Genomic DNA, 26,615 nt, shown 5'->3' with positions numbered 1-26,615 from the left:
AGCCACCTTTTTTAATTATCCAAGGTAAACTCAACAGCTGGCTGTCTGAAGACCACAACTCACCAATAATGAGGCTCAAATTGTCTTTTGTGAGCCCAGATAAGAATGGGCCTGAAATAATTACTTTTCTTGAGTCATTCTTGGTGATTTGCATAGCCTGGATATTGGTCCTGCTACCAATATGATATTAAGGTATCCTTTGGAGAAGTGGATAGATAAAATGTTTGGTCTTGTAAGGATTCAGTTGCAATTATATGGATCTGATTTCAGTGACTTAAATGGTATCTCCAGAGAAAAATTTAGATCCAGACCAAGCTACTTTCTTTATATTGCCTAAGCAATTGCCTTATTTTATCATCTGCCATTTTGTTTCCATTCCCATGCCCACTTGGCTAGAATGGATCCTTGAGATCTTGTTCCAATAAGGTCTAGAAGAGTGAAATGACTTGTCACAGTCATAAGAATTATACAAGTCACACAAATAATAAGTGGCAAAGTTGAGATTTGAACTAAGGTCCTCTAAGGTCACATGTTTCTCTATTGTATGATGCTGTTTTCATGCTCATTCAAGAATTTTTTTTCAGATGACAAACTGCGTTTAATTTCTTTTTCATTATTTTAAATGATATTTTATTTCTGCCCAATTATACGTTAAATAACTTTTAATATTTTATTTTAAGTTTTGAGTTTCAAATTCTATCCCCCTTGCTTCCTGAGACAGTAAGCAATCTGATATAGGTTATCCATATACATCATGCAAATAAATTAGTTATTAAGCAAGGCACCATGCCAAACAATGATGATTGATCTTGCAGGCTGAATCCTTCCAGCAAATGATGGTAGGAATGCCTTGGTGTTATAAAAAGAAAATGAGCAAATAACCCATCCCTAAGAAATGACCACATATAAAGAGATGCTTCTAACCTGTGCATACTGTCCACTACAGATAGCACCTCTCCAGTCAGGGACGTTGACGCACTCAGGATGCTTGATTAGCCAGTTGTCCTCCTTAATGATGTAGGAGCCAGGATATTCTGACACAGAGCCATCGATATCATGAAAAACGGATGTCTTATCTCCATCCATATTCAGCAAATTGAACCAAGGCCCAGGTTCCCCAAAGAACACTCTGGAAGTAATCTAAACAGAAAGCCAATAAAATTATACTTGGAACTTTAGGTGAAAGATAATTGCAAAGGTTGTCGGATCTGGAAGAGTCAGAAGGAAAGTTTCTGACTTCAACTGACATTTTACAACATCTCAGACTCAAGAAGCTATTTGGCATCCATGTAAGTCCTTGTTATTATGAACTCTTTAGTGCAGAAAATTCATATTCACACGATCAAATAAGAGGATTTGTTTGTGTATCTGCTCACTGGAGGTAATAATTTCATTTCATTCTGTTCTGTCTTTTCTTGACACCAAAAAGAGCACAGGGCTTCTGAATACCAAAATGAAATCTTATACTATACTTATTATATTATATTATACTTATAATATTCCTTTCGAGCAATCCTCTTCATTTAATCCTATCCTGCTTCTCCGGATGGGCTGTAGACTCACTAGGTGTTGCCAGAGTGCACAGAACACAAGGTCTAGAGTTGGGAAGACTCCTCTTCATAAGTTCAAATCTGTCCTCATACACTTACTAGCTGGGTGACTCTGTTTGCCTCAGTTTCCTCATCTGTAAAATGTGCTGGAAAAAGCAATGACAATACCACTTATCTACCCTGAACCTCAGTTTCCTTGTCTTATGGTACCAACTTCATACGATTCCAAAGTAATTATAGGATCATAGATTTAGAACTTGAAGAGAACTCAGAGGTCATCTAGTCATGTAATTTTACAGATAAGTAAACTGAGGCCTAGAGAAAAGTATCTTGTCCAAAGTCACACAGATAGTAAGATTGGAGCAGAGATTCAAACCCAGGGCCCCTGACTCCAAATATCACATCTATATTACTATATGTATTACATTTGTATTATATATATAGTGCATTATATTATATCTAGTATGTGTAAAGGGCCCACCACTTTTAAAAAATGTAATTGGGGTTAAATGGCTCACATAGCTAATAAATATCAAATAGCCAGATTTGAACTCATGTCCTGCTAACTCCAGGGCAGGGCTTTCCAAACTTAATAGAGCTATGAAAAGGTTCATTATAATTATTATTTTGTAAATTTTATTTATATTTCCATATTCCAGAAAGATATAACATCACTTTAGCTCATATTTCATAATGCTAGGAGATGGTCATATGTTAAATGCTAGAATGACTTGGGGTATTCCTGGAAGTTCCTCTGGAAAATTCTGTCTTTGCTTTTTAATACATTAATTTTATTAAATGAATCATCATTAGTCATCTGACTTGATAGGATAACATAAAGGTATTTTAGAGGAATGTTTTGTTTATTTGAATCTTGAATTTAAGTCATGTAAGTCTTGGAATAGTTTTCTTATAGGTTTAGACAGAAGAAAAAACTATGCACTTAAAATTATTGGTAGGTTTCATGAAGGTTTTTTGTTTGTTTTTGTTTTTTTGCAGAATATCTTGCTTGGAAAAAGGCTGAGGGCAATTGGATAATTTTTTTTTCAGTGACCTAGAATTATGGAATCCTATTTTGGTACTGTTTTCGCTTAAGAAAAATAATCTTTGCCCTTGTCTAAGAACAAAGATGATTATCAGGAAATGAAAAAAACAAGACAGATGAGGAGATGACAGAACAGAATCTATGTCTCATAAATAAGTTTAAGTGACCAGACTTGAATAAACCAACTTCTACTGTCCTGAAAAAAACAGCTGGCCGTTGAGATTGCTAAACCATTCTGCCAGTTATCTGTGGAATCTTTGAAGAACAGAATAGCTGCCATCAATTTGGAGAAGGGAAGTATTGTCCCAGTTTTTACAAAAGGGAAGAGGCTTGAGTCTGACCAGCTTTGGTTCCTGGCAAATTTGTAGAATAAATTTCTAAGGAGATGGTTTGTAAACATTTAGGAGGGAAGCAGTGATCATTAAAAGCCAGCATGGCAGCTCACACTTTATTTCTTTTCTTTAGACTGGTAAATCAGGGGAATACTGGAGACAAAGTATTTTTAAATTCCCAAAACCTTAATTTTTACTAGTTAAAATGAAGATGTGAGCTATTTGATAATAGAGTTAAGTGGATTCATTCATTCATAGAAAAATGACCATTTAGAACTTTTTGCCATTGTTATGCTAATAGTAACTTGGAGGAAAGTTTCTAAAGAATGCTCCTTGATATTACACTGATTAACATTTTTTTTAAATCAGCAACTTGGATGAAATTATAGAAGACACATTTATTCCACTTGGAATTGATGTGGAGATGAAAAGGATAGTGAAAACATTGAATAACAGTCATGATACAAAATAAACGAGAAAGAAAGGAGGGAACACATATAATAAGATGGAATTAAGGCTGCTATTTAAATCCTATTCTTAGGTTTAAAAAAATCAACATCATAGTTTAAGGGAAGCTGTGACTAGACAACAGTTTCTTTGAATAATATTGAAGAATTTTACCAAGTTTACTGTGAGTCAACAAGGTGATATGAGAGTCAGCAAAGCTTTTGCTATCCTGGGTTGCTTAATCCCTTCCTCTAAAAAAACTGATATATTAATTAGTGAAATATTGATTTTTTAAAAAATTCAACAGAACTACTGTCTGGTGTTATCCAAATCTTTAGTTGGTTTTTAAATAATGTAAAAAATTTTTGTCAGCTGCTTCTCAGGTATTGAGAAGGTGTAATGCCCAGAAAAAAAAGATGTTACTTTTACTATCTTTTTCCTTAATTTACTATATCTATAAAGCTGAGTTTTAAGTGCCATATTTTTTGAGAGAGAAGGAAGATATAAGCAAAGTGGAGTTTGTCTAGATTAGAATGGGCAGGATGATGAGAGAAGTGGAGACCATATCAGCGTTTACTGACTAAAGGAATTAGGACTGTTGGAAAACATAAGCCTGGGAGGGTGGGGTGAGGGCACATAATTGCAGAAGTATTGAAAGGGATGTCATATGAAAGAGAGATCAGACTTGAGCTGTTGTGCTCCATAAGGCAAAAGTAGGAATAATGGTTGGAAGTTACAAAGAAGACTTTAAAAGGAGGAACAACTTTCCAACATTCAGAGTTATTTAAAAATGGAAGAGGTCATCCCCTAAGCTAAATAATTCCCCCTTACTTGATTCTTCAAATAGAAACTGGATGACCACTTATAAGAAATATTGTAGAAATTATTAAATGTCTGCTTCCATCTCTTCCAATTCTGGGTTTCAGGGTCTTGGAGCTGATAGGGATCTTTAAAGCCATTTAACTTTCAAAGGGTTATGTGGATTTCTCAGATTCACACACATAGAGTCTAAGTCTTCTGACCCACAATCCAGTGTTTTCATTTTGTAATGGAGAAAGTGAGCTAATTTCAGTCAGGTAACTAGCATGTTAAGTTGATACCGTGACTATTGAAAAAAAGGAGTAATATTCTTATTTTCTAGTCAAATAAAAGTATTAGCAGTGGCCTGAACCCCCTTCAAATGAAGTCAACAGTTCTGTTCTCACAGGAAACCACCTAGTCTGTATGGATGCTCCTGCTTGGAACAGCAACAACCTGTATAAGATTTAGGGAATTTCCAAAGCATTAACTAGATATTGGGTTTCATTTAGAGTTAAATCCAACCCTCCAAACTCACCGGGACGTCTTCAAAAACAATATTTGACACATTGTTATTGGGGCAACTCTGCCAGGCATTATTGAGGCGAAATGCCAGGGCACTTGTATGCCGGCCGTCCAGAGCTGCAAATTTTCGGAATGTGCAGTTTTGGATGTTGATGGGGCCGTCATAGAACTGAATTCCTCGGATTGGGAAATTCCTACAGATTTCAGAAAGGGAAATGTTATGCTAAGACATCTTGCTGTTCATGCAGAAGAGATACTGTGACTGTGACTTTAACATGTCACTAGTATAATTAAATCTAAAAATATTTTATGGTCATAAAGGGTCTTCATTAAGTGCATTAAATCATTCAATTATTACAGTATTCCTCTGAGGGAGACAGAGAAGCTATTATTGCATTCATCTTCTAGAGGAGGAAACACAAGCTCAGAGGCATTAAGAAATTTGTACAAAGTCTCACAACTACTATGTGGTAGAACTGGGACTTTGATACCAGACCTTCTGAATCCAAGTTTCATGGTGATAGCAATAGCTGGTATTTATATACTGCTTTATCAAAAAAAGTTTACATATTTCATCATATTTGATAGTCATAATAATTCTGTGATATGGGTAGCAAAAATATTGCTATTCCTATCTATTACTACTACTATTACTATTACTATTACTATTACTATTACTATTACTATTACTACTACTACTACTACTACTACTACTACTACTACTACTACTACTACTACTACAACTTCTACTACTACTACTAGTACTAGTAATACTACTACTACCATTACTATTACAATTACTACTACTACATCTACTATACTACTACTACTGCTATTACTACTACTACTACAATTTCTACTACTACTACTAGTACTACTAATACTACTACTACTACCATCACTATTACAATTACTACTACTACATCTACTATACTACTACTACTATTACTACTACTACTACTACTACTACTACTACTACTAGTACTACTACTTCTACTACTACTATTACTACTACTACCACTACTACTAGTACTATTACTACTAGTACTACTACAGCTTCTAGGTACAGAAGCTTTTGCAAAAAGATAAGAAAGGCAATTATTTGGGCCTGTTGATACCACATCTTTTACTTTTCAATGGCCTAGTTTGGGGAGAAGTGTGGGAACAATGAACATTATAAGCAGCATGCTCAGAAATGTTGTCTTTTCCTCATCCTATATCCTATTCTGTTTTAAAATAAAATTTTACTAATACTTAAAAATTTTATATCATTTGTATTTCTTACTGGATTCTGTCCCCCCAATACCCTGTCAAAAAGTCATCCCTTATAATAAAATATGAAAAAAGAAAGAACATTCTGCAAAACTAAATGATGTATCTTTAAAAAGTCTGATATTAAACAGAGGATGACACCTCTGATTTCCCACTTCTATGAAGAAGGAGAAGGGGAGGTGTGTCTTCCCTTGTATCTTTGATGAGATTAATCCTAGTCTACAATTTTGTAGCATTCTAGTTTAATTGTCCTATTGTTCTTTTCCATCCATACTATTATTTTCTTGGTTCTGCCTACATTTCTTTGCATCAGTTCAAATGTCTTTCTATACTTCTCTGTATCTATCATATTCATTGCTTCTTATAACTCAGTAATTACTTCTTTCATGTACCACAATTACTTTAGCCTTTAGTGAATCAATGAGTATCTGTTTTGTTTTAATATCTTTGCTAATGACAAAAGACTGTAATTAATACTTTAGTGAATAAGGGATTTTTTTTTTTTGTCTGATTTCTTTGCGGTACATGTCTAGCAATGGGATCTCTGAGTCAAAGACTGTGGAGATTTTAGTTACTTCTTTTACATAATTCCAAATTGCTTTCCAAACTCTTAACACCAGTTTTGGTATTTACACCAAATAGAGAAACATAGATTAATGCATGTCTCTTCTTTTTCCAACCTGACAGACTTACTTACGGTTCTTTGTACACATTATCTACTTCCTTGCTTTTGCCCCATATCTGAAATGCTTTACCTCCTCACCCCCTTCTCTTGGAATCTCTAGCTCCCTCTAAAACTAAGTTCAAATGCCATTTACTTCTTGAAGTTCCCCAATCTTTTCCCCCCCAGTTGTTATCACCCTGTCCCCTTCCTCTACCACTAGGTATTATCAGTAAATTCTAAAATGATGTGAAACAAAGGGAAGTTTGTAATGCTGGACTTTAGAAGACTCAATGCAGACTTAATTCTTCATAGATCTATAGACATGTATAATCAACACAGATGTACAATTGTTGATATAAAAATATGAATTGACTGTATCATTCATGTTAGAAATTAAACAAAACAAAAGAGTCTGGCTCTAAATGTCTGGCTCCAAGGATTACAAGGAGAGCCTATGACATTGCCCTTCAAAATTTTTTTTAAAATACATTAAATAATTTAAACCAGGATTTGTCTGCAATGGGAAAAGTGATTTCAAATAATTCTGTTACATGGTAAACTAAGATCTTCAGAAGCAGTACTTTCCTCAGAAAACCTCAGGAAAAATGGGGTCATTTTATGGGAAGAGTTGTGGAAGAGTTAGTAAAACCTTGGCATAAGTCCAGTCTATTTTGCTATGTGACCTTCAACTAGTTATTTAGCTCCCCTCCCCTCCTGAGCCTTGGTTTCTTCATTTATAATATGGCCCAGGAATCCTTATACTATTCAATTTATAGGGCTATTGTGGGGAGGAAAATAAATAATAGGTGTCAGAGTGTTTTATAACGCTAACATTATATATAAATGTGAATTCTTTTCAGATATAAAAATATGCCACATACAGAGCAGGTATTAGATCATAAAGAATAAGAGTCCAGAGTTTATTTCTCATCTCAAAGTCTCACTGCTACTTATTTGTACTTAAGGTCAGAAGGTTTGGATAAGTTGCGTTCAACATAGGGCAGGTAATATAAGGGGCAGAACAACTTGGTTTTTCAGGGGAAGGAACTACACACAAAAAAATCTCTCTATAGGAAGGCTCATCTGGTTAATTTTCTAATTTTTCCAGCTCATATTGGATATGTGGCATTGCCATTGTATAGGTGTTGTTAGTTAGTAGTAAAAACTTAAATCTTATGCTGGAATCATTGATTTACCTTAAAAACTAGTATCATTTTGATCCCTTGTACTTAGTTCTACTAACATAGACACAAATAAGAACCCAAATCAAAAGGATAAAAAGTTTCAGAACTTACTGGCCTATTGGGAGTGTTCTTCCACTGTGATCTAGACCTCCAGGCCCCCAAATTCTATTATCCATCATCTCTGTTCCCACATTGCCACTCTCTCCAACAAACAAACTATTCTTTATTTCTTGCTTTGAACCATCATCATAAGGGAATGTTCCACCACTGGAAGAAAGAGGATTTGAGTTAACATTTAATGGTTGAATTTCAAATTTAAAAAATTTAATTGATATTTTTGCCTTCAAATAAACTTCATTTCTGAATATATCCCCAACTCTCTCTATCTAGTAAGCTATCTCGTGTAACAAAGGGTTTAAAAAGAGAAAAAACAACTAACACATCCCCTGGGCCTAACAGTATAAATGTATTTCACACCCAAAGATACTAGCCTTTCCATAATATGCCACAGTTAGTACCCCTCCCTAGGACACCCATGGGAGATAAAACCACAGAATAGTAATAGCTGAAGGGAATCAAGGATTTGTATCTTCCTTATCCAACTTGATAGTACTACTGCCCAATTATCACCAAGAGCAGTGTGTGACTCCCCCGACTTGGAAGCTGACATCCCAGATTACGATCTGGAGATATCCCAGATAGAGATACACTCAAGATAACCTTTGAACCCACTCCCCTCTTGGTAATAAATCATTTGCCCTGCCATTATATAAAAAGATCCTTTGAGCCTTATTGCCTACCCTGTTTCTTTCCCTATTTACTATCTGGTCCATCCATTGGTCATAAACAATATAATCATAATTTTTTTTTATTTGTTGCCTTCCTCAATTAGAATATGAGCTCCTAGAGAGGAGAGTGTCTGTTTTCTAATTGTATCCAATATTTAGCATGGTACTGGAGTCATTGTAAGTGCTTAATAATAAACGCTTTTTCCCCCATAGTCTTCCCTCATTTTCATCTCCAACTTTTATAAAAGAAAATCATTTCTGAAGTTTGTTTCTGTTTTTGTTTTTTACAGCTTGGTCATGCTAAACCTCAAATTAAGGATCCCAAATGCAGGAATTAATCTTACCTGGCTAGGGTCAGGCCAATTCCATTGTCAGCAAACCTAAGAAGAAAAACAAGGGGTAAAGTACTGCTCTTCCCAACACTAACTCCACATAAAAGATAATATTTACAAAGTGCTTTGCAAACCTGAAGTAGTATACAAATATAATGATGATGATCATGATTCCATGTGGATTAAGGGATTATAAAATGATTTGCTGATGGGCTACATAAAAGAAGTAATAGGAGATAAGCCTGCAGAAGATAGATTGTCTGAATGGGGAGGGTTTGGAATGTTGGGATACAAGGTTTTAATTTTACTTGATGGACAGTAAGAAACCATTGGAGTTTCTGAGGGATGACACAGATCTCTGAATAAGGAAACAGAAGTCTGACCTAAAGAAGGGTAAAAAAGGGATTAAACACAGAGAGATCATCGATTTAATCACTTAAATAATGACCTGAGGCTAAATTTAAAGCAACATTGCTTTATGGTCTGTCCTAGGTATCAAAAGAGACATGAAGTTTATATAAAAATACGGTTCCATTCCTGATGTTGTTCCAGGTGGCACTTGGGGTTTCCTCTCTTGTCTGTCTCTTTCCCATGTATTCTCATTCCGTAGTCGCACCACAGCTGCATGTTTACACTGGATGTAAGCAGCACCTTGGGGGCTTCCTGTATCTTCCTAACCCATCCTGAGTTATTACAACATCAATCCTAGAAGTAAGGACAGATCCCTGTGCCTGGCACGAGGTGGAGGGACCTGCCATCCAGCGGGCTCCACATATTCAGAATGGAAGTGCACTGACTCCAATCCCATGACTATCTCAGTGAGATAACATATTGAAGGATTTGCACGAGAAGAAGAAGGCTATTAAATCACTTCCATCTGATAATTTAGCTTGTATTTCAAATTCCTTTTAAAGGAAGCTGAGGTAGTGTCTGCTTAAGAAAATAAAGTGCTCTTCTTTTACAAAAACCCCAAATCCAACCACCATTGGGAAAATGCTACGAAGAATTTTTTTTTTGGCCCAGATCTTTATTTCATTAGTATAGAGAACTTCCAGTGAGTGGAACAACTATTCTCCAAGTTAGACTCTTATTAGTCTTATAGCTGTCTAAATAAGAGCTCTGGGTCTCTATCCAGGACAACATGCTGCCTCTCATACTAAGGATATGTCTAACCCCAGAAGATGTTGTGGTTAAATTCATAAGACAAGACAATCAAGGCTTGAGTTTTAGGCACAAGATAGCGATTCTAAGCTTCCTTCCAACTCTAAATCTCACCTGAATATCCTAATCTTATACAGCATCTCTTCTTCTACCTCTACCTGGAAAAAATCCTATTTATCCTTCAATGCATAAAACATGTGCTGTTTGTCCATGAAGCCTTCCCAAGTTCATCACAAGGGAAAGCACTCTCTTTTCAATGCTGCCATAGGACTTACTTTCTAAGAACCCTTATTTTCCTAGTAGTCTGCCTTTGATTCTTTTTATTTGTATTCACTGAGGTACAATGGCATAGTGGACAGGAAGCTGGTCTCCGAGTCCTGGTGACCCGGTTTCAAGATCCACCTGTGAAATACTGGCTGTGTGGCCCTGGATAGATTGCTTAATTTCTTAGTTTCCCAGTAATTCTCTTAACTCTTTAAACTAGAACAGTTGCTAACCATCATTTTCCCATTTCAGCTCTTGGTTGTAAAAATGCATCAGTGCTTTAAAAGTCCACAAGGGGGTGGTATTGCTTCGTACTTCTGTATCTCTCGCTATGTATGTCAGTTTGAGTTCCCAGATCTCGTCTTTCCTTTTTTATGCTTGTCTCTGCATTTCTCCCTCTTATTTTGAATCTCCGTTTATATTTTTGTCTCCACTTTTCCTTCTCTATATTTCTCTTTCGGCATTTCTTTTTGAATTAAATCTTTATCTCTTTTTTTCCTTTTTTTATGTTTGTCTCTGACTTTGTGGAAGTGTCTCGCCACTCATCTCTTTCTGTTATCTCTTCTTTATTTCCTCCATCTCTCTCCCACTCATTCTCCATATTTTTTAACCTAGAGCTGACGTGACAATGATTAACATATTTATATTTCTTTTAATAAACAGGTCAAGTTGCTTTTTACATAACTAACCCTCACTTGATTGTTTTCCATTGTGGTTGACACTCTTACAGCGTTTCCTCTTTTTGAATTAAGCTTTTTTTTTTTTTTTTTTTTTTGCATGAGTAGTATTGGGTTAATAATACTTTTTTTGCAGGAGTAGTATTATTAACCTAATTATTGTTGGTGTCAGCTTGTCATTTACAAACACACACACGCCATAGGAAGATGACACATCAAAAAGTACTATACTCTAGTTTAATAATATTATTTTCTTTTAGGGGACATTACAGAAAAAAAACTTCTTATTTATATTGGTTCCCTTTCAGCCCCAGCAATTTCCTGCTTCTATTCTCAAGTGTTATCAGAAATGGAAAACCAAAAATTAAGCAGGTGGTAATCTTTTATTTACTCTGTACTTCTTCTCTAGATAAGAAGCATAAATCCTCATTATTAGTTTTGCACCAGGAAAAAAATGTGCTAGATGAAGTCTCTTTTGACTCTAAGACGCTAATCTTAGTTTAAGTATAAGGGAGAAAAAAAGCAAAACTCACTGGCAGTGGTCCATCCACACATCTCCTCCCCGGAGCCATGCTCCATGGTCCTGGTTTTTGTAAGCAATAAAATTCTTAATGATGGCAGGTTCCCTGGGCTTCAGAGGGTCAGCATCTTTGTGTGGGCTGTATCTGTAACACAGGGACAGAGAGAACTATTTTTGGCAGAAAGAAGCTTGCTCTTTGAGATTCCAGAAAAAGCTTACTCCTTCAAATGTCTTGGTGGGTTCTTTCTATTCAAAGCACTCCAAAAGACAAGCTGTTAGCAGTGTAGACCTAGAGCTAGAGGTAGAAGGTAACTTAGAGGTAATGTAGCCCATCCCCTTTATTTTACATATGAGGCAACTGAGGCTTAGGGAGATTTAGTGACTTGTTTAAAATCACACTGGTATTAGCTATAAAAGGTGAAGTCTGAACCTTAATTCTCTAGAAATTATACCAGGGGTTCTCAAACTATGACCCGCGGGCCAGATGCGGCCGGCTGAGGATGTTTATGGCCCACCAGGTTATGGCAAATGGGCTGAGGGGCGGAGACAGTGTGAGGTTTTGTTTTTACTATAGTCCCGCCCTCCCACAGTCTGAGGGACAGTGAACTGCCCCCCTATTTAAATAGTTTGAGGAGCACTGGTATACCATGCTGTACATGTATATTATGTCTGCATGTAATATATATTTGTTTATGGACATACATGTGTATATAAGTACACAGAGCATATCCATGCATTTGCACACACATATATGCACTGATCTGGGCACATGTATATCATTATTGTACAATCCATACATGTATTCACACACGTGTAAATATATATACTTCATCCACCCAGCATTAATGCAAATATGTAGGCTTATACATATGTATATACACACATACATTTACACAATGGCAAAAAATGCTTATGCTTTGTTTTTCTGGCCCCTGACATAAGATTAGATCACAAATTCTTATGATGAGTCATGAAAAAGGAGACACAAAACCCCCACAACATAATGCCCTGGTGAATGGAAGCCCTAAAAACATTTCTCCAGCTGATGCTTATCAGCCACAGCTTGGGAACAAACGACCGACATCTGGCTTTCATTCGTTCCTATTGCTGGGGAGGGCTTAGGTTGGAGAGCAATATGGAGAAATCAGGAAGTTCATTCCAGGTCATACCTGAGTGCCATGGAGACTTCAAGTCATAGCACGGAAATATGGAGAAGAAGAAGAAAAAAGAATAGAGGGAAAATTTTCCTGGACTTTCTGAATTCAAGTCCTAGTTCTGTCTCTAATTAGCTGTGTGGCCTTGGTTAATAACTATGTAAGTTTTTCTTTCTTTTTTTCTTTTTTAAAGAGTTTCACATACTATTTTATAAATATTCCCTCAGTTGATCCTCACAATTCTGGGAGATTGATGTTCTTATTATCTATATTTTACAGATGCAGAAACTGAGGTAAATAGAGATTAAATGGTTTGCTCAGGGTCACAGTTAGTAGGTATCTGAGACAGCATATGAACTTAAGTCCCCAGCTCTATTCACTGTAAGATCTAGTATATTAAGTCTCACTGGGCTTCAGATCCATCATTTAAAAATGAAAGGATTGAAGTATGATCCTATGATTAGATAAGAGCCCTTCTAGCTCTAACAAATTCAAAATTATATCTTAGAACTCCTTGACTTTTTCTCTTATTTCAGGAAAGCAAAGTACAATATTAGACTAAAAAGCTTCAACTTTTTCAGTACTTTTGGCTTGGCATTATTGGCCTTGACCAGCTTTTAATGGACACTTCAAGCAAAGCTAAGAGCCCTTGACGAGAGATCTGGTGATTAATAGGCCATTTCTTTCTAGGAGGCTTATCTGCCCCAGTGATTTACCTCAACCTCAAACCTGCCACCTGGATTAATTTAGATGGACATGGAGGATCTGCCTGACTCATTCAGATAAGTCCTTGATGATTCTTGGGTTTTTTTGACCTGAGAGACTTGAAGTCATGCAATTGAGATATAGCCTTCTCCAAGCGTGGTTTTGACATGGAAATATCTTGATGAGAAAATGTCTGAGTCAAGCAAAACCCGTCATGCTCAATTTCTCCTTCTAGAGATCCAGAGCCATGAACTGGGCAGCTAATTACCTGGCAGAGATGATAGAAAGGAAAGGCCTCTTGTCCTTAGCAGATGCTTCTGTGGTTTTGACTCCATTGTCAATGATCATACCAGCCTAGAGAGGAAAGAAATTTGAGGCATATTATATAAATCTATATAACAGTATACAACATATATAACAGTTATATAACAATTCTTCTCAAAAAATGCTCCGTGAAATTCCTCTTTGAGGAAGTTTTGTCATCCTAATCGAAGATTCTCAAGAAATATGTAGTAAAACAAAAAATGTCTGAGAACTATGGGTGTAGCAATAAGGAAAAACTTCCCATCCAGACATTGATGTTAACTAGCCAAGAGTCTCTAAGACTTGGTTTCCTCAAATGTAAAATGAAACAAGTAGACTAGGTAATACCTAAGATCACTTCCCATTTTGGTTAATCTATGATTCTAGATACCTAGCCTATGGAGCTCTAATTACAATTTCCATATTTCTAAATTTCATTTTCTTTTCGGATCTACATTATCATCTCCACCTCCCTAGTTGAGAGAAACACAAAACTCCCGTTATTTCAAGAGCCAGTTTTTGTGTTCCTTTGGTGGCTCAATTTTTAAAAATCATATGACTTATTCCTAGTTCATCTATTGTTTCTCTACTTAATCTCTTTTTGATTTCCTTCCAATATGCATTGCACTCATACAACTCTATTGATTCTGTTTTCTTGAAGGGGAAGAAAGCTTCCCCTCTTTATATTTTTCCCTTAGATATATTTATTTTCAAACCTCCAACTATCATCTTTGTGTGGATAGCAGATTGCTACTGTTTCTACAAATACCTCAAATTCAATATACCTAAAACTGAATAGGTCTAAATCAATATTCTCTCCCCTCCAAATCAGTTATTCCTTTTGACTCTCCCATTTATATCAACATATCACCCTTTTAATCTTCTTATTACTAAGTTTTAAAATTTTGGAGTCTGCTTTGACTTTTCCCTCTCCCTCAAGAGACTCTGCCCCTTTGTTTTCCTTTTGCTCCCTTCCCACATCCATTGTTCCAGATGCCATTGGTTGATCTGAGTGGGGCTTCCTTTCCTTTATTTCACCCCTTTTCTCAGTATGGCAAGAACCACCACTATGGGCACCCTTCCCCTTTTTGTGCAGTTCACTTGATGATCTTATGGCATGGTTGAATTGGGAATCACCAGTTATGTTCCTTCTGGTGATATGGAGCACCACCAGGTCTTACCATCTGCCAGGCCACTGAATCCTAAGGTCCTCTAGGCCTTACCATCTGTCCTGCATCTATGCCATCTAGATACTTAGGCATTCTCATCTGACCTAATGATGAAACTAAAGACCTCCCAGTTTTGCCTTTATATTTTATATTAGTTCCTTTATTGCTCTGCCCATTGCCACAACTCTAATTCATACCCTTATTATTTCATAAGAGATCAACAATAGCTTTCCAGTTGATCTTTCTAACTCATATCTCTCTCCCCTATCCACTGTGCCCTACATCCTGACACCAGATGAATCTTTTTACTAGATTTGAATTGGCATTCCTGCCCAATGATACTAGCTGGCTTAGAGACTTGCCAACAGAATTTAGTGCAAATGGATCAGTCTAGCATTCAAAGTCCTCCATAAACTGACCTTAGTTTGTCTTTCTAGCTTACAAATCCCACTTATTAAATTCATTCTTGAGTCAAACTGGTCTCTTCAATGTCCTTTCCTATCACCAATCAACACATATCCAGTAATACATATTATATGCTAATTGCTGAAAATATAAGTGATGAAATCAAGATAGTTCCTGCCTTCAGGCAATTTATATTCCCATCCCCACCTGTTGAATTCTATCCATCTTCCAGGGCAGTGTTAAAAATATTTCATCTATGAATCTTTCATTGATCTCTCTAGTAATTTCTCCCTTTTCTGAATCTCTATGGTACTTTTCTTATATAACTAATATATGTTAAATACTTTACTTGTATCTTCTACGATATTATTTCTTATGAGACTATAATCTCCTGGAAAGCCCAGCTTTGTATTTTACACTATGCCTTACACAAAAATAGATATTCAATAAATTCATGTCAAATAAATGAATGAGACAATAATTATTTTTAAAATTACATTAAACTTATAGTAACTTTAAAAATTATTTTCAAAATTGTTAGATCACAAAAATATCTAATCAAAATGTATGTTTTTCCTTTCCCCACATTCCAGCATCTTATTCTTTCTTTCCTGAAAAAAAGGGGGAGGATGGGACACTAGGTTAAGAGAACACAATTTTTCAGATTTATACCTATATCTATATGTAGAAAACACACATGCACACACAATTTCTCTTATAAATCTTGCCTCTGAAAGTAATACCAAACATCCATATGAAATAATCACCCAGATGTTTAAATACTATCACTTGCTGCTTTTTCATGAAAACTTACCCGATAGTTGGAATGAGCCCGGTTATTATAGAATTTTCCCAGTGGAATGTGCTCCGAGTAGCCTGGGGAATACATTCCTTCTGAGGGACCTGTAGGTACGTGGTGAAAAATAAACCAAAATCCTGTTTCCTGTTGGGGGCAGAAGGAGAAATAAAAGGAAAAACACATGTGAATGTTCATTTTTAGATTGATTAAATCAAATGAGGCAAATCACAAATATATTTTCAGTTTTCTTTCTGAAGAGAAATACTAAAGCTTCTTGAAGGAAATATAATTTCAGGGCCATCAAGTCAATTTATTTAAACAGATCCATAGCTAGCAATTAAGACAGGAGACTCTCTTATGCTGTAGAAGTATAGATGTGGTCCCTAGAAGCCAATGAGGAAAATGACAGCCGCAGCTAGAGAGAGAACTATGTAGACTGAATATGGTCTAAAAACTTTCCTGAAGACAAAATGATGAATGGATCTGCAGTAGTGAGTGAGAAAAGAGTTAGTTCAGTTTCCATTTTTTAAAGATGTCCATATCTCCAAAGAAGTGATTGATTCTAATTATCCCTAAATTTTTTTCCAGAGAAGAAGCGTTTATATTCACCTCAGAACCTGCTGCAGCACAATTCACAAGGTTGTTGTTGGGATTTGCCATCCAGAAGGTAGATACAGCACTGTCAACATAAAAGAAGAAATTCAATTTGTATATTGGAATGACTGATGTCTAAGAGCATCAGTGAACATTTCTATAAGACTATACAATTAGTTTGAAGAGCCTCTTACAAAAATAAATACATGTGAAAAAGCATCACATCTCTGTTTGAAAACTGTTTATTTCCATTCAAAGGCATTTTCATTTAAGAATTTAAAATTTAGAAGGAAAAAGGACTTAAACTTTTGAAGAGAGAAACCATTTTTGACAGATGTCCTTGAATATTTAGGCAGCTGAAGACCAGAAAAATCTATAAAATAAAATGAAATGAAATAATTCTGTTGAATAATAGGCATATGTAGAAAGAGAGAAAAATGTTAGCTTTTAGGAAGCTAGGGAATTCTTTTTCTGATTGCAAAGAGACAATCAAGGGATTTTCTATAAATCTTGGGATATCAAGTGGCATTCTGTCTAGTCCAGCTTGTGAATATGTGGGAGGTGATGCTTTGTTCCCCACAACAAGAAAACTGTATGGAATAAAGAAAAAATGCTAATAAAACAGAAAAACATTTCTTCTTGGGCAGAGAAGATGTATGATTAAGCAGAATGAGTAGGGTTTGATGGGGCAAATTAACCCTTTCTCTGTGAAAAGTTATAAGCAAGTAGTATGGGATGTATTATATTCTTTGAGGCTTTGAAGTCCTAAATGTCTGAAAGCAGAGAATGAGAGTTTAGCATAAGCTTTGGAAGGCTTATGATACAAATAAAATAAAATGACTTTTTTATTTAGTCTTGTTTGAGAAATATTATTATGCCATAGTATTAACAATTTTAGTATTTCCTTAGTTTAAAAAAATCCACTTAAAATTTTTAAGGGAATAAAAAGCAAGAGAGAGCTGAATTGTTTTGGCTTAAAGAATAGGCCAAATAGATAATTAAAGCAATTAAATCCAAAGAATTTTTTACACTAGCAAGGAGCTTTAGAGAGGGAGGACTGTGGAATAAGCTATGGTTGCTATGGAAACAAAAGTAAGCTTTATCTTGATTGCTGAAAAGCAATGGGAGGGAAGGGGGGAGTAGGAGGAGTAATGTTGGATGGAAGCCAGTCCTATTTTGTTTTTACTGAGAGCAGAATTTAAAGTGAAAAGTAACCTTTAAGCTTATATTATTCTAATCCTCTTTACAGTTAAGATTCAGAGATGATAAATTTTGTATTCAAGAAAAACAAAAAGACACAATTAATGTGATCATTAATTCCCTAAAGACAAGCAAAAAGGATTCTGTTACACATTGATTGCTTCTTTTGGATCTATATTGCATTGTAAATGACAATGCCATACATTTTCTCACTTTCCTCCTTATTCTCCCCCCACCTGCATTGCTTTATCATAGGGGGAAGATAATTCTGGGTTCTGAAAGCTTTTGTCAGGGGAGTTATAAAAAAAGGCTTCTGTCACCAAATTCATTCACAAATATTGAAACATTCTTACCAAAACCCAGTCAGTTGGTAATGAACTTGGGTAGAGAAGTGGTAAGCTGCTCACAAAACAATGCACAAAGGTTCACGATCTTTGTCAGAAGAGGGGATTGTCTACCCCTGACAAAATCTCAGATCTTCTGAAATATCAATGATATCACTCAGCATTGCTCTAGTTTTCCTAAAAGTTGTGCTTTAAAAAATATCAGTAAAAGCAGCATTGCATAGTACCCAGATGATTAGCATCAGATTTAGAGAGACTTGAGTTCTGCTTCCTTGCTATATTACTACTTGCTTGATGAAGATTAAGTCCCTAACCCTCTCCAAGTCCTACACAGTTTTCTAAGGCTACAAATTACACATGAATTGCTGATTTTGCATTTGTCAGCATTTTCACACATAATTACCTTTATTGAAGAACTCAAAGGACTGGATCCCACAACAATCATTAATTTTCACAGAATCTCTTGAAGAGTATTCCTTTATATATAGGTAGAACAGATGAGGCACATATATAGCTGAAGCCATAGTCCCAGATTAAAAATGGGAAGAAGAGCTAAATGAATCCTCATGGCTCTCAGTATAGAATCCACTAGTATCTACTAAAACTTATCTTCTTTTTAGGTTGTCTGTCTCCTCAAACTTCTTAAGAAATGAAGGCCGCTGGGCTAATGACGTGGGTCAAGGTTCTAAGTCAAGAGCTGTCAAGGATGGAATAAACCCATTTCCCAAATTTATTCAATAATTGACATCTCATCATTGAGAAAGGGCTTCATTCTTAATTGGAGGGCATTACTTATGCAGTACTTATACAGACTGGCCTTACAACACCCATTCCCCTAATAAAGAAAGTAAATTTCAAGTGAAAAATAGAATCATGGAAAGAATCAATAGCTAAGTCAAGCTTGCCATTACAGGTCCTTTCACATATGACTTCACAATGCCTTTTATTAATTCAAGATATAAAGATAATAATGAAAAAAGAAGTAACTTTGGAGTCAGAAAAAGACAAAGATTTGAATTTTTGTTTCCTTTATGAGCCTGAGTAAACTGAATTACTTTTCTCAAGTTTAGTAACTATCTTTTTTAATAAGAGGATTTTGAACTTCTATATCTATAAGGTTTCTTCTGTCACTAAATACTATGATCTATCATTTCATTGAGAAGCAATTACATTTTTTAAATTTTCATATCAGAAAATTCTGTGTAGGAAGTACCTAAATGAGAAGCAAGGGTATTTAAGAAGGTGATTTCATATTTTCCTGAAGAAAGCCAGTATAAATTTTAGCATTATCCCATCCTTTCTGTACTTTTTTGGTCAGAACAGAAATGATCTGCCTTTTCTTTAAATTTTACCCAGTAATCTGGATATGTCTTGAGCATTTGTTTTTGGCTTACTCTAGGGAGAGTGTCTAGCCCTTTTGCAACTGTCTCTACAATTGTGTCAAAAGAACTCATGTAACTTACTTCCAAAATGACCAATGAGACATATGGACAGATTTGGATACAATCTGTAAGCATCCATCTGGCGCTGGTCTTTGCATGTTAATGGTGAGGAGCATTTTCAGCTAGAATCATTTCTTTGCTTTTGAACTTCACTGACAGATGGCAGGAGGTGACACTACAAAATCTTTGGCAGAAATTTCTCAAAATGTGTCTAAATCATTCACCATCTTAGTAATCCACTAAAGTCACGATAATAGCCAATAATTTCTTGATGTCACTGTTTGATGCTTAGTTGTTATAAGGTAACCCTAACCTTGATATCACCCATCACCAGTCCTTATGACTTATGTGTTATTAGTCTTTGAATTAGAGAAATAATAAGTCAGATTCTCCTAGGATATAAGTTTTTCTATGAAAGGAAGTTAAGAGTGGTTGAGAGACTGCACAACTCTTACATGCCAGTAGGGGCCTTAGTAGAAAGCCATTGCAATTTACTTTTATTTGGAAAGTCACACTGAGGTTTAGGCCATAAACAAATTAAATGCAGCTATCAAAAGGAGTTTCATGTTCAATCTTGTTGCTCATTTTGCAAAAGTTAATACTGGCACAAGGGATCCTATGGATCCTCAATATTTGAAATTACAACCATAAAAAAGCAAAAATATTAATATGGAGAGAAAGCCTTGGTATATTATGGAATCCAGGAAAGTAATTTCTTTCCTGGGAAGAGTTATTTAATTTAGAACAAAATGTTAATCACATCAGAAGCACTTGATGAAATCCTTATTGAATGGTTTACCTTTTATATTTTTATTTCCTTTTCTTTCTAGCTATCCCAAGGCAAATCAGAAGATGATGTCATAGCTGGGACTGCCTTTTATATTTTAATTGATTCACAAAATTTGTCATCTGCAATGCTGAAATACTTAAAGTTACAACTTTTTGATTTAGGCTGAATTGCTTGAGTCTGATATTAAACTAAACACATAGACTTGATTGATTGAGTCAGAACCTTTGGAACTGGTAGGCACCTTTAAGATTATTTTAGTTCATGCTCCTCATTGCAAAGATAAGGAAACTAAGGGATGAGCAATCAGGTCACATAGCTAGATGATGTTTAATAAACATTTGTAGATTGATGAGGATTTGAACCTAGTTTTTCTTACTTAAAAGTTACCACACATTCCATTCCACCATTAATTCTAATATGCTGTACCATTGTTCTGAAAAGAAGTGACATTGTTCAGTGGTTTAGAATTAAATCACAGAGTAAAAACTCTCTATTCTATTTCCATTCTTGCCACCAGCTTCCTATATGACTTTTGGCTTCAGTGTGTAAGTGTGCGATTTAATGTACATTGGACAAGCAGCATAGAAAAGCAAACAAAACCCCCAAATTTTAATGTCAACTTACAACATCTAATTATGTTAACTTGAAATTATATATTGTCTAACATGACATGAATGAATAAAGGAATAAGTGAAACATTTATTAAGGACTTGTACACAAAGAACTGTGCTAAGTGGTGGGGATCCGATAGAAAAGGAAGATGGTTCATGTTCTCAAGGTTCTCACATTTTCATAGGGGAGAAAACACATGTGGAAGGCTACAGGTCAGATAAAAAAGCTCTATGCCCTGTGTTAAAGTTGTATCATATTAGATATGTTGGAAGAAACCTATAAAATGAATACAGGTTCTTTGCTGCATAATAAACCAGAAACTTATTTTTCCCATACAGAGCCCTAATATTTCAAGTTCTGTTACCTTTATAAAGATTATATACAAAGTAAAATGGACAATGGCTTTAGACCTAATTGTATTGCTATTTTGGCTAAATATGCATTTAGGACTCTAAATTAATTTAGACACTATCTCTATAAATATTTACTTTAAATCAGGCAGATTTGCTTATACCTCTTAAGAGGGCAATCATGGTGTCCAGTGTGACTTCCCAGAAGCCATGTAACTTAGATTGTTTCAACTCTGACTTTTAAGTCAACACAGTAGATACCAAAAGCTCTGAAAATTAGGCTCTTACTTGCAATCCTGCCTGGGTTTGGGGATGTATCCTGGATAGGAATCTTCTGTAATCATCCTGCACATTCTGCTGTCCCTATCAGAGGGAAGGAGGGTTCCAGCTTTGACCAGCAGTCCAAGGCAGTGATCGAAGGTGTTCCGTTCCTCAGGTCCATCTTCAGTAAAGAAGCAGTGGCCCAGGGAGTCATATCCCACAACATCCTTAACCTTTAGAAATCATTTTAGAAATAATTTAGAAAACATTTAGAAATTAACATTTCATCTAGTATTCTTAGTCATCTACTCTTTACGATTTTAATAATGTCATTAAATCATGAAAAAGACAACTTTGGCATCAATAAACGCAAAGTATCTATCTGCAAAAAGGAAGCAAAATGGTTCAGCAATGTCATAGAAGTAAATGTAAATCATTGGTATGAAAAATACCTTTGACTCCCTGAAGAAGACGACGAGAACTCTTGGGCTCTGAAACTTCTTCTAGACTAGAGAGGCATTTACTTTGATATTTATTGTGCTATAGGTTCCTATTCCATCCTTTCCCCTTCCCCAAAGGTTAACCTAAAAGTGGATAAGGTCAGCAAATTTGCATACATTTGGTCAGATGCCAAGGATGTGTTAGAGTCTCAAGATTTTTTAACTTATTTCTCATTTCCTGGAGAAAGGAACTAAGGGCCCAAGAAGGAATAAAATTGACCTTAAATCCCTTAATTTAGGATTCTATACCAAAACTGTCAAGTTGCAGAATCACAATACAGTTTCCATATTACTTTCCCTTAATTCTTTGTTGACAAGCATTGCCTTAAATCAAGACTTACCACCCAATAAATCCATAAATATTTCAGTAAAACCTAACTCTTTCAACTAATACCAAATCAATAGAGTATGCTATTTTTTCTTTTTGTGAACAATTCAAAGAGCTATGAATGCTTTGAAAATTATGTAGAAAAACAAAAAGATATCTTTTATACAAATCCTATTTTCATTTGCTAGTCTCTGGGTGGAACTCTAGGACCATATCTACTATTTTTAAACAATCTTCCCATTAACCCCTTAAGACACGTGAAATGTTAGATATTCATTAGTTTGTTGATTTTGGTTATTCTTTCTTAAAGCAAATGCAGTTTTTTTTTCCCTGTTGCTTTCCCTTTTTCCCATTTAGAATGAGGGGATGAATGATGAAAAGAGTGCAATGAAGGCAAAAAAGGGATTTAGATCTTATATGAGAATGAATAAGAAGCTAGAAATAACATGGGATACATGGAAAATTGTGCTTCCATAATTAATCTTTTTGTTCAGCCTCCTACCCCTTTCTTGGATGTTGATAAAATGTGGACACGAAGTATCAATAGCCATCAAGTCAGAGATGAGAATGTATTCAGAACTCAGTGCTGTTAAGTTATTCTGCTTGTACTCCAATTTGATTGGAAGAATGACCAGTTGGTGTCTGCATTTGGTAGCAAAGGTTCTTGGAGCTAGCCCTCAAGATTCTACTCATTAATTTTGAATTTTCCATCAACTAGTCTTGCCTCCTAACCTCTTAATTCCATTTCAATCTTCCTTGTCTGCTTTGATTTATATAAACCTGCTCCTTAAATCACTTTTTCAGTCTTCTCACCTTTAATCTAAATACTTTCTTCATCAATGTAGTCCTATGCCCAATATGAATATTAAGCTATTTATCCTATTTAATTCTAATGAACATTCATTGCTTTATCCAGCAGAAAGTTCTACTACAAGAACATATTCAAATTGGAATTTCAATATCTGCGAAGAAACCCTCATTTCTAATATACTTTTCAGAGAGCCCATACATTATATATAATTGAGTTGAATGTAATATGTAATGACTAATACAATTCACTAGAGACAAAAGTAGAATCTTATACTTGGATTAAAAAATTAGTTTCACAAGTATAAGATGAAGAATGTAGGACTAGACAATAGTTTGACTGGAAAAAAGTGTTTTTATTAGATTGTAATCTCAGTTCGAGGCAACAGTGGGATATGGCAGCCAAAAAATAAAATAAAATAAAAAAAACTAAAATGATCTGGCTGCAACAAGAGAGCTATAGTCTTCAAGAATTAGAAGATGCTATTACCATTGTATTCACCTCTGGAAAGACTACATCTAGAGTGTGATATTTTGTTCTAGATACCATAGTTTTAGGAGGCTAGAAAGTGTCCAAAGGAAAGCAAAAAGGGTGATAGACTTTAATCCATGATATATTAATATTAACTAATAGTACTAGGAATTTTTTGTTCTGGAGAAGAGTTGAGAGATAGAGGGCAAAGAGATATGTATTTAAATGGCTGTCATGTGAATGGAATACTTTTTCACTTTGGTCCCAGAATGTAGAATCTGGAGAAATTATAAAGAGGTAAATTTAGATTTCATAATAATTATAGTGGAAAGAATAAGGATCTTGTTCAGAAGGTAGGGAGGATCTCTCTAGGAAAATCTTTAAATAGAGATTGGATGAATACTTAGGCTATGGTGCTACAACAGGAACTTTTCTGCAGATATGAGTGGGAATAGATGTCTGCTAAGGTCCTTTCCAAATCATCTAAAACTCTATATTTATACTAATCAACACATTTACATTACCACAAAGCTAACTTCACTTGAGCCCAAATAGCTCCAATGGTACATATGTTTGTTGCCCCTTATAACCAAAAGCCTACAACTAGTCTATTGGTGATCTGTCATGCCAAATTAATTGCATATCACAGTCTGTGAAGATGCACCTGGCAGATGGTCTTCCATCTATTCCCCCTCCCCAACCCCTGTTCCCATTGGAGTTCTGCTGTTCTTGAGCGAATTTCACACTATTTGACTAAAAGTCAAAAGATTCAAAACAAGCTATCAAAGAGACCTGAAGAATGTTGTCTAGTTGCTGTCTTCAAGGGAAAGACTCTAGGCATGTGGTTTCCTAGCTGGAGGTTAGGGGGGAGTACAAGCTTACGCCTACCAAGTATGCCTTGTCTCATGATATTACTTCTTTCTGGAATTCTCTTCCCTTTCAAAATCCCACCCATTCTTTAAGCTCAAGTTCCCATCTTAAGTGAGATAATATTTGTAAAGGACTTAGCACAGTGCATATCTCTTACCTTCTTTATGAAGACTGTTGACTTCCCTAGTCAAAATTAACTTTTCCTTTTCTATAAATTCATCAAATTTTGAACTTTTAAAGCTCTTTAACCATTCTTTATTGCATGATTTTTTGTATGTCTCTTACTTTCCCAGGGACACTATTAATGAGAAAGAAGGTATCTTTTCCACCTTTATATCCTTCATAGGCACAGGATTTATGAGAATAAAATAGGTGGATGACAAAGAGGATGACATACAGTAAACAATAAATGCTTTTCTACTCATTACTTCTCATGTCTAGGAGTTTTAAATTTAATTTTATTTTTGGAGCTGATGAAAGTAATTGAAGAAATAGTCATTTTTTCCCTCTACATCCCTTTTGTAGCAGCTAAGGGAAAGAATAGAGAAGTAAACTTTTTTATCTTTTTTTTTAGCTTAAAAACTTCAAAAGTAGACATGTTTATATGCAGACACATGGCTGGTATCATTTTAAAATTTAACCTTCATTATTAATATATTCTTAATTCTAAACAATCAACAAAACAATAAATCAAGTCCCAATTTGTATTGATGATCTAAATGCTCATACTGAAAATTTAACAATTGGCTTTCCTGATTTAGCTTTCCAAAATTACAAGTAACTAAAATTATTTAACAAAATAAAAATACAATACAATGTAGATCATGTTAATTTGTTAATATACAACACAGGAAGGATGGTTCAACTCCTTCAATTTTCCAAGAAAGAAAAGCAATTTTTCCCATCATTACAAAGATAATTATTAGAATGATTAAAAAATTAATATAAATGATATAGAGAGGAAAGTCAGGAAACAGAAAGATTGGAGAAAATGCTGAAGCAGTTCATATAATGACTAGAATAATATGCAAAGATAGAGAATAGTGAAAATCATTGCTGGGAGTAGAATGAACCATTTTTCAAAAGATATCTCAGTTTCTGGACTCTCAGACTCTGGACTCTGGTTATGGTGATTCACAAAGAGAATTCTATGGTTTAAGATCCAGAGCTTCCTAGTGACAAAGAAAACTTTTTTTTTTCTAGTAGACAGACATGCATAAAGTTAAACTGAAGAGACATTGTTAATAAAAAAAAAAAAAGTCTTATGTACCCATTAGGGCTGTAGAGATAAGAAGCCTAATAGAGTTTGTTTTTATAGTAATAATCTTTATTTGAAATGATATCAAGAATTCTCAATTGTAATTCAGAGGAAATGTGTATAGGCTCTGGAGGAAAGCTAGGAAAGAGCAGGATTTGTGATCAGAACAAATCTTCAGTTCTGGATCCAGGTTTTTACTCATTGCCTGCTGCATGGATGCTTACAAAGTGCTATTTGAGTTATTCTTTCTTATAGAAATCAGAGCAGAGATTTAGAGCTTAACCAGATCTCAGTGGTCATTTATTCTAACCTCTTTATTATATTAATGAAGAAAACAAGGCTCAGAGGGAGGTGATTTGCCAAAAATCAAACAGATAGTGACTGACAGAACCAACATTTGAACCCAAGTCCACTGACTCCCCCAAACTAGCACTTTTTCCATGCTGCTTTGGAAATTTCTTCTTGCTCTCCAATCTGTAATTCTGCCCCAGAAATAACTCTGACCTAGAAATCCACAGATAGAGTTCCAATTTCTGTCTTGACAACCCCTTAGAGAGAGATGTCATTCATTGCCTTTGCCCAAATCTGAGTTCTTTCTTCTCTTTTATCCCTAAGATTACTTCTTCTGTGATCCAAACGTCATTTCTATCACCTGGTCCTAATTATATTTCTATAAAAAGATATAATCATTTG

The 26,615-nt window shown here is 35.1% G+C and overlaps 1 protein-coding gene across 5 annotated transcripts in view; it reads right to left on the bottom strand.

The window, feature by feature from the left end:
* CEMIP (cell migration inducing hyaluronidase 1) overlaps positions 1-26,615 on the bottom strand; it is a 230,515-nt gene that overhangs the window by 25,155 nt on the left and 178,745 nt on the right. For all 5 annotated transcript variants that reach the window (XM_074295247.1, XM_074295246.1, XM_074295249.1 and 2 more), the window contains 9 exons: positions 21,715-21,920; positions 16,704-16,773; positions 16,110-16,238; positions 13,687-13,772; positions 11,573-11,704; positions 8,950-8,985; positions 7,929-8,084; positions 4,711-4,891; positions 925-1,140 (listed from right to left, as the gene is read on the bottom strand). In XM_074295247.1, the coding sequence (XP_074151348.1) occupies positions 925-1,140; positions 4,711-4,891; positions 7,929-8,084; positions 8,950-8,985; positions 11,573-11,704; positions 13,687-13,772; positions 16,110-16,238; positions 16,704-16,773; positions 21,715-21,920 (1,212 nt within the window). The remainder of the gene's footprint in view (positions 1-924; positions 1,141-4,710; positions 4,892-7,928; positions 8,085-8,949; positions 8,986-11,572; positions 11,705-13,686; positions 13,773-16,109; positions 16,239-16,703; positions 16,774-21,714; positions 21,921-26,615) is intronic.

Source organism: Sminthopsis crassicaudata, chromosome 2 (assembly GCF_048593235.1).
Source record: "Sminthopsis crassicaudata isolate SCR6 chromosome 2, ASM4859323v1, whole genome shotgun sequence".
NCBI lineage: Eukaryota > Metazoa > Chordata > Mammalia > Dasyuromorphia > Dasyuridae > Sminthopsis > Sminthopsis crassicaudata.
This window is presented reverse-complemented; position numbering and strand designations above follow the sequence as displayed.